This window comes from Juglans regia, chromosome 15 (assembly GCF_001411555.2).
Source record: "Juglans regia cultivar Chandler chromosome 15, Walnut 2.0, whole genome shotgun sequence".
NCBI lineage: Eukaryota > Viridiplantae > Streptophyta > Magnoliopsida > Fagales > Juglandaceae > Juglans > Juglans regia.
In genome coordinates, this window is record NC_049915.1 from 6,672,924 (window position 1) to 6,682,918 (window position 9,995).

The 9,995-nt window shown below is 37.6% G+C and overlaps 1 protein-coding gene and 1 long non-coding RNA gene across 3 annotated transcripts; both read right to left on the reverse strand.

Annotated features, from left to right (window-relative positions):
- Positions 1 to 890: 890 nt before the first annotated feature.
- On the reverse strand, positions 891 to 1,638 carry LOC108992340. Its single transcript, XR_001996299.2, has 3 exons — positions 1,356 to 1,638; positions 1,063 to 1,232; positions 891 to 972 (listed from the first exon to the last, which is right to left on the reverse strand). It is a non-coding gene; the product is annotated as an uncharacterized LOC108992340 (long non-coding RNA).
- A 1,273-nt stretch (positions 1,639 to 2,911) lies between these two features.
- LOC108992302 (TMV resistance protein N-like) lies at positions 2,912 to 9,586 on the reverse strand. Of its 2 annotated transcripts, XM_018966831.2 has the most exons (8): positions 8,993 to 9,586; positions 6,942 to 8,055; positions 6,579 to 6,857; positions 5,531 to 6,469; positions 4,873 to 5,433; positions 4,749 to 4,768; positions 4,091 to 4,598; positions 2,912 to 3,982 (listed from the first exon to the last, which is right to left on the reverse strand). In XM_018966831.2, the coding sequence occupies exons 1-8, from the start codon at positions 9,499 to 9,501 to the stop codon at positions 3,452 to 3,454; spliced, it is 4,461 nt and encodes a 1,486-aa protein (XP_018822376.1). In that variant the 5' UTR covers positions 9,502 to 9,586; the 3' UTR covers positions 2,912 to 3,451. The 2 variants fall into 2 exon arrangements, with proteins under 2 accessions (XP_018822376.1, XP_018822375.1); XM_018966830.2 differs by having other exon boundaries at positions 2,913 to 3,982; positions 4,091 to 4,768.
- Between the last annotated feature and the right edge of the window lie 409 nt (positions 9,587 to 9,995).

Sequence of the window (9,995 nt, forward strand, 5' to 3'; positions counted from 1 at the left end):
ACAAAAAGACATACAACAGCTGTGAGGAGAATTATGAGCATACCAACAAAAAACTAAAGCATATCGAGAAGAACGAACAAGAAACTCACATGCAAGCCATTGGCAAATCCAAGAAAAAATGGTCTATACCGACGAACAAAAATCCAACAAGCAGATTCACATCCAAAAAAAATATAGAACAAAAACCCAACAAGCAAAAAAATGAAATAAAAAAATCCACTTGAAATAGGAAAAAAATCAAACCATCTTTCAGACTCACATCCCACAAAGTGAAAAAGATCCAAAAACCATACTTGAAATTGGGCTAGGGAATTATGAGCATGATGATGGGCATTTAGAGGGATCCAAGCTTGAAGATCTTTGGGATGAGGAACGGAGGAAAGAAAATCTCCATTGGACACTTCTATTTTCTCAGTTAGCAAATATTGTCCTTGGATCCGGATCTCTAATTGGATGCCTTCTAGCTTTTTCTTCCAACATCCAAAGAGGACAAAGCAATAAACTGCTTCCACCCACCCTTAGTCCCTTGCAAGAAGAAAGGCTCAAAAATCTATAGCAAAGGTTTGAAGTCCCTTTGATGGTTCTCGTGGGGAGCACCAGGATGCACTGAAATTGTTGTGGAGGCTAGTTTTTCCTAATAGGTAGCTCTCATCTCTTAAATCCCAGGTCTCCATGGACATAGTATGGAATTCTTACCACGAAAGCTCTTCCTACCCAGGAACTCAACAGCAACCAGAGTGCCGAAGCCAAGCTGCCGACCACCACTTAACTACCCACAAAAACTGTCGAAACCACTGAAAGAGGCTTTCCATTAACTCAATCATCTTCCGTTTGTCTCCAACGAAAGCAACTTTTTTTCTTTTTCTTTTTTTTTTTTTTTTCTTTCGTGTCTTCTTACTCTCTTTTCTTCTTTTCTTTATGGTTCTTCTCCCACCATCTCATATTTCGGCTTACACAAATTGATGCTTGTGCCTGAAATCAGAGCATCAGTTTTAGAAACCCAATAAAAAACACAAATTTCTTCAAAATATAAAATCCCAAAAAGGCAAGATATTTATATACATGTATAGAGAGATCAACTCTGGTACTACAGGGTTATCCATGATATGCTAGTTGGTGAACGAGATTTCACATCTAAGAGCTTATCTCCCACTTAATATTCGTCGTGAGCTTCTTCAAACGTAGTGTAGTGCCGATTGCCTTTGATTTATCAGCATCCACGGCAGCTCCACCTAAATCCACCACCAACCCCAGAACAAAAAATAAAACCACCTAATGCACAACTCAAACAAAAACCCAGATTTCAAACACACTCAAGAGCACATGCAAAAGCTAAAGCTTTGAAATTATTTTACCCAAAGACAACGATGACACCAAGGCCTCGCCTTCAATAATGAAACCAGCACATTTATTCGCATCGCAGGCATCAGTGGGCTTTGACGAACTAGTGTTCAGCAGATTAGGGGATTGTAGATACGATTCACGAAGACGAAGAGAAAAAGAGAAGATGAAGAGACAGAGGGAAAGGATTTTGGTTTTCGGAGAGTTGTTTGTGTCGGTTTGTATTTCATTGCTGATTTATACCTTTGCACTGTTTTCATTGCTGATTTAAAGTTGAGCTATTCTGGGCATCAGCCCATATCCGCAGCACACCCATGCTGTGGTTTTTTTTTTTTTTTTTCACCCAATACACTTAGTGTGCAGCGGCTATCATGTACAGTAGAGTGCGATTTATATTTTCTCTTTAAAGTTATCATAATGGAGGCTTTACAAATTATTACAAATGGAGGCTTAACGGAAAGTTAATGGAAACAAAAAAATTATGTTAAAACAAGAAAATTCCGTTTCATAAGCTCTTTATATATATAAAGAGATATCATATTGAGCCCAAAAATGACTTTTTGTTTCATCAAATTGATCATTTAGCTTGTCTTCATCGTACGAAAGACAGAACCCACACTTTTGCACTGTCAAGCTGCTGGGCAATCGGCTGAGATATAGCATCAATCCAACTGCATTCACCCAGAAAATCTGGAAACAACCGGCGGATATATAAGACAACCAGAAGAATCCTAGCTTTAACAACTTCTATCTGGGAATGATTTGCTGCAATTGAAGCCTCAATCAAAGTGCTATGATTTAACCAATCTGGGATATATCAAACCAGACCCATCCAATTACACTATAATTGTACCAATTTTGGGGTATATCAAATGTCTCTGAGCGATCTCTTCTAGCTGTAATGGGCGGCTAACCCAATTACTCAGCTTGGAGGGCAGGCAGCAGAAATTATGAACAAAGCGTCCATCAAAGTCCTGAGAAAATAGTTTGAAATACAGTATGCATTAGTTGGGGAAAGAATCGAAAGATACAGAGCAAGACGTAGATATAATATTTTAATCAAAACAAATACTCTGTAATTTCTTACCAGAAAGTCACTTCAGCCAAAAGACAACCGAAAGTGTTCTGCATATATTGGACGTGGACCCCAAGAGTTTCTCTGGCTTAATCTCAACAATTTTAATTTTATCATGATGATTGATCAGACTTGAGCTTTCTGGTCATCAATTCACTTTTCATTGAAAAACAATGCTAATCATACCAAAATAGGGTAACTTCAAAATCTAAGTTAACTTACGGGAAAAGGATATGGTACTTATATCCTCATTATCTATTTAAAATGACTTGCGCAAATTAATAGATGTAGGCTGTAGCAAGCCCATGTACAGGCCGAGAGATTTTTCGTAAACTCGTACGTGTACGTGCTCGTCTTTGCTGGCAGATTCAAGAAACAGGGTGGTAAAATATAAATCTTGTTGATGAGATAACAATGGATAGCGAGTGATTTGTTTATATTTATACAGAGCTGCTGCAGCTGCAAATGTTACGATTTTTTCTTCTTCTTCGATCACACTTACATATACATATTTATATATATTAACCGTTCAGCCAAACAAGGATCCGAATCAACTCAGCATCAACTTGTAAAATCCATCTCAGCTGCACACGCAATAATCAAGCCATCTCAGCATGAAGATTCTTCCAGAATGTTATAGCACCTCTCTCTGCAAATTCTCTGAATTGGTTTTTCTGTTTTCCTTTGTAAATGGCATGTTACGGTTAAAACATGCACCTGCAAATAGCTGTAGGAAACACGCACACCATGTGCTTGATAAAATGTCAAAACTGCCCTGTAACTCTCCTATATAAAAGGAGCTCTTGTAAACAGTGAAAGTAAGTGAAATGAATATACAAATTCATGTTATTCTTCAATATATAATAAGAGAAAGAGAATTCTAGATTTAAATCAACCTTAAGAATATCAAAAGTCATGTCTTGGAATACTAGGAGTTCCTTTATCCAAAAATCTTCATACAAGAATTAAAAATTAATTAACTTCCAATAGTCTTTCAGGCTGCAACGGATCAGCGTGTCCTCAGGGTTCTCTGGGTCATCCATATAATTTCTGGAGAACATCCCCGTTATGGTACGCAGCCCAGCAATGATTTTCTGTTTCCTGAAACTGATCATGTAGCTCGTCTTCATTGTACAAAAGACGGAACCCACACTTCTGCACCATCAAGCTGCCTGGGCAATCGGTTGAGATAGAAGCGTCAATCCAACTGCATTCATCCAGAAAATCTGGAAACAATCCGCGTGGTATATAAGATAGCCAGATGAATCCACCTAGCTTTAACAACTTCTTGAGATCATATTCGGTGAGGCAATAGGTATGTAAACGTTCCACACTGTCAGTATCGGTTTCCAGATGACACATGAGGTTGGGAAGTTGGGAATCCAGATCGTCAACAACGTTACTCGAACGCCCTGGCACTGAAAGAGAAGCACAAAGAGCAAGTCCAATAAAAGAAGTACGATCGTTTGGAGGTAAAGGGATTGTCACAAGGGATTCGGAACTCCGATGGGTGAACCACTCCAGAATTTTACTTGGAGCATAACACCAATCATATACACAATCCGCCTGGGTAAAAGATAGAAATTATGGTGAACTTTATTCAAAATGAGAGAATTACTACAAATACCAAGGGAGAGGCGTAACAAAACAAAGACTCGTAAAAAAATTTCTTACCTTAAGGTTACTTTCACCGCTAGTTCCATTAGTTTTCCCATGATGAAGAATCGGCCTTATCGACATTTGAATTTCCAAGGGAGAGGCATCAGTTATCGTTGTTTCATTTGTTTTCTCCAAATCGGCCATAAAAGGACCTGTGGAATCTCTGTACTTAAAAAACAAGTCATTGCAGTGTTTTAGTTCTTGCTCGAATTGCACTTGATCATGATTGTACAAAAGACGAAGTCCACATTTCTTGATTGTAATGATTGGACTTTCACTCGCAAATGAAGCTGCAATGTGGCTGCACTGGGTCCACCTTGTCATATAATGTTTTCGACCTCCTTGGATATCTAACATACGCATCAATTTATTACCTGGTATGTAGGCTATCCAACAGAAGCCACCTCGAGTAATAAACCGCTTGATTTCATGTCTACTGGTGTTCAAATAAAGGATTTCACCATCCCGGCCATCTAATGTACCCATTCGAAACTGACAATTGTCGGGGAGGGTTTCTGGATCCCTGCAGATTGAAAAAGAAGCATATAGAACAAGTCCCACCCAATTATCATCACTATACAATGTTTGGGGTATGTCAACTGCCACCGAGTGCCCACAACTTTGATGAGTAAACCAGTCTTGAACTTTACTAAGAGGGGAACAAAAACTATACCTAGTGGAGGGATCAAAGTCCTGTAAAAATGGAAATTGTGTCAAATAAGAGAGAGAGAGAGAGAGAGAGAAAGAGAGAGAGAGAGCACTAGCCAATTGTGAGGATATGAATTATGAATCCTTACCAGTGGGCCAGTTGCATAGAAATTACCATGATGAGGCCCGAATCTGCCTTTGCGTTGTACAAGTACTGGTGGAAGCCATCCCAAATTTTTCTGGCTTAAAATTTGTACGAACTCCATCATATCTTGCTCATAGAGGATACGAGCACCACAACCTTTGATCACAATACTGGGTTTGTTCGATGTAAACCAAGCAGTGATGCAGTTGCGCAGGTCAAGGTGGTTCCCAAGCCTCGCATGCGATATATATAGGCAGAGTTCAAATGAACTATTGTGGCTGCATTGGTATCTAGGGAGGACTATGGAACAAGTTGCAAGATCTCCATCCATGTCCAAGCTGCATATCATCAACTCGTGAACATTATTTGAGGCATTAGCCAAAGTTTCGACTCCACGAACTCTAGTATGTAGCACTACATATAATACAAGTCCTCTCCAACTACTATCTTTAGAGAGATCGTATGGTAACGGGATCGACATTGATGACCCATATTTTAGGTTGAACCACTTTGGAATGCTAGTCCGAGGAATGCCATGATATTCTTCACTTCGATGAATTTGCTCCTGCCCAATATTATCGAATGGAAAAATTAGAAGGAAAGAAATGTTTCAGTTTGATAGTGAATATATATGAGAGAGAGAGAGAGAGAGAGAGAGAGACCTCCATCCATAGTGGCTGAAAGTGTATATCTAGCAAAGAAACCTCACTGATTAGAATGTCTTCTTCACGAGCAGCCAAGCTAAGGCAGTTAATAACAGTGAATTCTCCTCCACTTGAACTCGAAACTACAACTTGATTGGAATAATTTTGGAGTGAAGTGCATTCTCGAGCCATTATAAATTGTGCACTTGAGGGAAGATTTGGCAATAACTGAAGCCTGCTACAATTATCCAAATAAAGAAATTTAAGCTTTGGAAGCTGAGAAATGCTATCTGGTAAGTGTGTAAAATTGTTTCTGCTCAAATTCAGAGACTCTAATGAGGATAAGCCACTAAGATCGTCGGGGAGTGCTCCATCCAAAAGATTGCAGTCACTTAAATCAAGAGCTACTAAAGAGGTCAACCCTGAAAACAAGCTAGGCAACGATAACAGGGGTGCAGCAATTGAAAGTAAAATAGGGGAAGGAGGTTGACCTTTACATCCAGAGAGAATGAGAGTCTTAAGAGCAGGTAAACAACAAATGGAAATTGGAAAAATCAAAAGCTTTTTGCACCCTGCAAGATTTAGTAATGTCAGGCCTGTTAGATTTTGAATTGATAATGGGAGTTCCTCAATGGCACTCCCATCCAAATAAAGCTCTGACAAATGCTCCATATTTTGCCCAATCTCTGGAAACTTATCGAATGCTGAACAACCCGATAAGATCAAAAGATTCAATGATTCCAAGTTGATCTCACGTGGAAGGCTACTTAGACATTTACAATCTTTGAGATTTAATAGAATAAGTTGATTCAGAGCTGCAATAGTTGGGTGAACTTCGTTCAAACTTGTGCAACCTTCAAAAATTAACCTTTGAAGACTTGGGCATCTAGAGAAGTCAGGAGTCATCAACAAGTTTTCAGAGCCACTGAAGTCCATGACTTTCAACTTGTTTAAATTCTGTGATGAAACAATATAGAAATTGAGAAAATTAAAGTCTTCAAGAAATTACTCCAAATTTAAAAAGAAATGAAAAAAAAAAACTATTAATGTAGGAAAAAGATCTCACTAGAAAAGCCATTGGTAATTGCGAAAAGCTGCTGCGATGCATAATGAGCTCAACAAGATTGCTTGGTTGGAAACTCTTTGGCAAGGGCCCCAAAGGACATTTGTCCCAATCGATTAGTCGTAACTCGTTAGACAGAGAATTGAGGCCCCATGGAAGATTCACATCACATATTTTAATTAATCTAAGTTTTTTCATATTTGAAAAGGCTTCAGAATTCAAGACTTCTTTTTGGTGTGGAGACGAGGAACTTGACATTATGCCTTGGACTTTATATGTTCCCTGGTAATAAAGAATAACAAAATAAATGAATGGAACGTGTATGCATTGTGTGTGTGTGTGTGACTATTATACTATTACACTTACAGAACTTTCCCGTAGAACTTCAAGGATCTCATCACGACACCATAATCTGCTGCGTTCTCCAGGTTGTTTAGGGTATTCACATCGAACAATTTCCCAACCCAGTCTTTGTAGTAAACTATGCATCCACAACTTTCTCCCCAAAATAGTGATAAGAGATTTGTCCACAAGAGTGTCTATATCAACGTGTGGAAAGCAATCAGAAGTACCTTCCAATAAATCTACTACCCGATGCATGTCTTCCCCGTTGAAGAAACAGGCAATATCTAAAAACATATTTTTCTCTGTATCCCCCAATGCATCGTAACCTATTTTGAGTTTATCTTGAATATCTCTATTTGGAAGTAGTACTTGTAATCTATTCAAAGAACTTTTCCATACCTCTCTTCCTTTTCCCAACAAGGAGGAACCCAAAACTTTAAGGGTTAAAGGATGACCCTCGGCATAACTCACATAGTCATTGCATAGATCCAAAAAGTCTTGATCTTGGCATTGATCAGGGTTACGAAAGGCTTCTTGACTGAAAAGCTGTAAAGCCTCTTTTTCGTGTAGTCCTTTAATCCGGTATATTCTTTCCACTCTATGTTTGATTAACAATTGTCTATCTTTAGTGGTCACAATGATTCTACTCCCTGCTCCAAACCAATTGCAGTTCCCAGCTAATGTTTCTAATTGTTCTTTTTCATCCACATCATCAAGAACAATAAGAACTTTTGTGTAACGTAATCTATTCCTTATCACATCAATTCCCTTGAGCACATCCCATTTTTCTTGGTCATCCTTCAACTTCATATCAGAAAGGAGCTTTTCTTGTAAAGCAACTAGACCGTTTCTTTTAGAAACTGAACTAACATTTTCGAGAAAGCTTCTAGCTCGGAATAGATGATTGAACTTTTGAAAAACAACTCGTGCAAGAGTTGTCTTGCCCATTCCACTCATCCCGCATATCCCTATGAAGCGAACATCGTTCGATCCAATATCTAAATAACGCGAATACATTTCCTTAACACGAGAGTCTATCCCAACAAGCTGGTTGTTCTCATCACCACCTGGGTGGGTGTTGCTCAATTCTATAGATATCTTTTTAACAATGCTTTTGATAAACTTCGACTCATCGCTGTAAAATAAACAAATAAAGTTTATTTTATTGATTATTCAACTGATCAAGACCAATACAAATCACAAAGAGATACGTAAGGGTTGATTATTTGCATGTTCACATTAAACTATAGAAATTTAATATAGTAACATAGTCGACCAAGATTTGGTTTAAAATTTGGCACATCTAATTGAAAATGAATAATTTCTCAAGAAAAGGTAAAACATGGTTTTTAATCAATTAGTTGAAAGGGGCATATTGATGTTACATTTAAGCAGTACTAGTGTTGTTCACTATATTGTTATGGGTCCATCTTTGGTTCAGAAGTGGTGTAAACTCCAGTTTTACACTACATGTTTGATCGAGTAGTGAAAAATTTCATCTTCTTGGTTGTAGATAAAAAGGGTTATAGATTATTTATTTTGAAGAAGATAAAGTGATTATTTGTAAGAATTTGGTCTTTTTAATGAAAATTTCTTGTGGGATTGCAGAATTCTAAAATCAAGAAAATGACTTTAAAGCTACGCAATAAATCTCTCCTACTACCAGTTCATAGTCAACTCCAACTTTTACATCAACCTGATCAAATGCTTTGTCTCCAAGCTTAACACCAAGAAGAAAGAGAAACCTTAGTGATGAATGAAAGAGCTAATTAATTTGAAGATTTAATTTAAGATCAAGCAGCTAGCAGATCAAAAGAAACAAATGGAAGAAGAAATCTATGTGCCTCAGAATAATTAAGCTTGAAGAAAATTAAGCATCGTAGACCAAAACGAGAAGACTCACAGAGAAAGGATATACACAACAATCCCAACTGCATGGACCAGAATAGAAGTTTTTTTACGCCCGTGATTCAACTTTATTTAATTATCCTTAAAACTTGTAAGTACTAGAGAAAAAGAATTAAAGAATTAAGAAAAAGGCTTCTAACTAGGGAAAATTTTGTGTATCTTACCCCTTCTCTAAATGGTGTCCCTTGAGATTGGCCACTTCTTTCAAAGCATTTCTCCAAGTTTGCACCTTTTCTTTGTTCTCAAGACTTTTCTCGTGTTTAGCAAAGGCATCTCTAAAGGTGCCCTCCTCCTGTTTCCGTGCATCACTAGGATTTACATGATAAAAAATGGGCAAAACTTTCAACTCTCTCTCTTTCATGCATTCAACAATCTTTGCAAGTTCTTCCAAGCACCATGTGGATGATGCATACTCTTTTGAAATAATGATGATAGCCATTCTTGACATCTCTATTGCATCCAAGAGTTCCTTCTTAATGGGTGTTCCGATCTCCAGTCTTACATCATCCATAAAGGTGTGGAACAATTTCTCACGCAACTCATTGTATAGATGGCTGGTAAATGTCTCACGGGTTTCACCTCTGAAACTGAGGAAAACATGGTATTTCCAATGGTGTTGGGAGCAAGAGGAAGGAGATGATGGGATTGTTTGAATATTTCTGGTGGAAGTCATATCGGCCACTTGGCTTAGCTAATTAAGCATCTTCCCCAGAATTCATGCTAACACTGATCACACACACACACATATATATATATCATAGTCCTCATGATGATCATGCTGATCTCCAGGCCAGTGTGAACAAACGAAACAATGAAAATCTGCTCTAATTTCAACCCAAGTGTTCACACGCTTTTAATTAGATCATATATAATAATATAAAAAGACAGTACTCAAACACGAGCACTATATATATATAACATAATATATTGATGGATTTAATTATATGAAGCAAACAAATAGTTGTACCAATAGGAGATATATTTTGGAAACTTAGCGCAATGGCGAGCGGCAACACAAGTTTTGGTAATATTTCTCTAATCCAAATTCCTCTATCACTTATTCGTTTAGATGTTGAATTGAGATTAACTGAACTCGATTTTTTATGAATAGTAATAAATTGAGATGATTGAGTAAATTTTATGAGATCTATTTAGAATAAATTTATG

Bases quoted from the DNA above. Each gene is read 5' to 3' on its own strand.
- LOC108992302 (XM_018966830.2), bottom strand. From the start codon at position 9,501: ATGACTTCCACCAGAAATATTCAAACAATCCCATCATCTCCTTCCTCT. The intron at 6,858-6,941 runs GTAAGTGTAATA...CTTTATTACCAG, and splicing joins AAGTTCTACGGGAAAGTTCT to GGAACATATAAAGTCCAAGG. The intron at 6,470-6,578 runs GTGAGATCTTTT...GTTTCATCACAG, and splicing joins AATTACCAATGGCTTTTCTA to AATTTAAACAAGTTGAAAGT.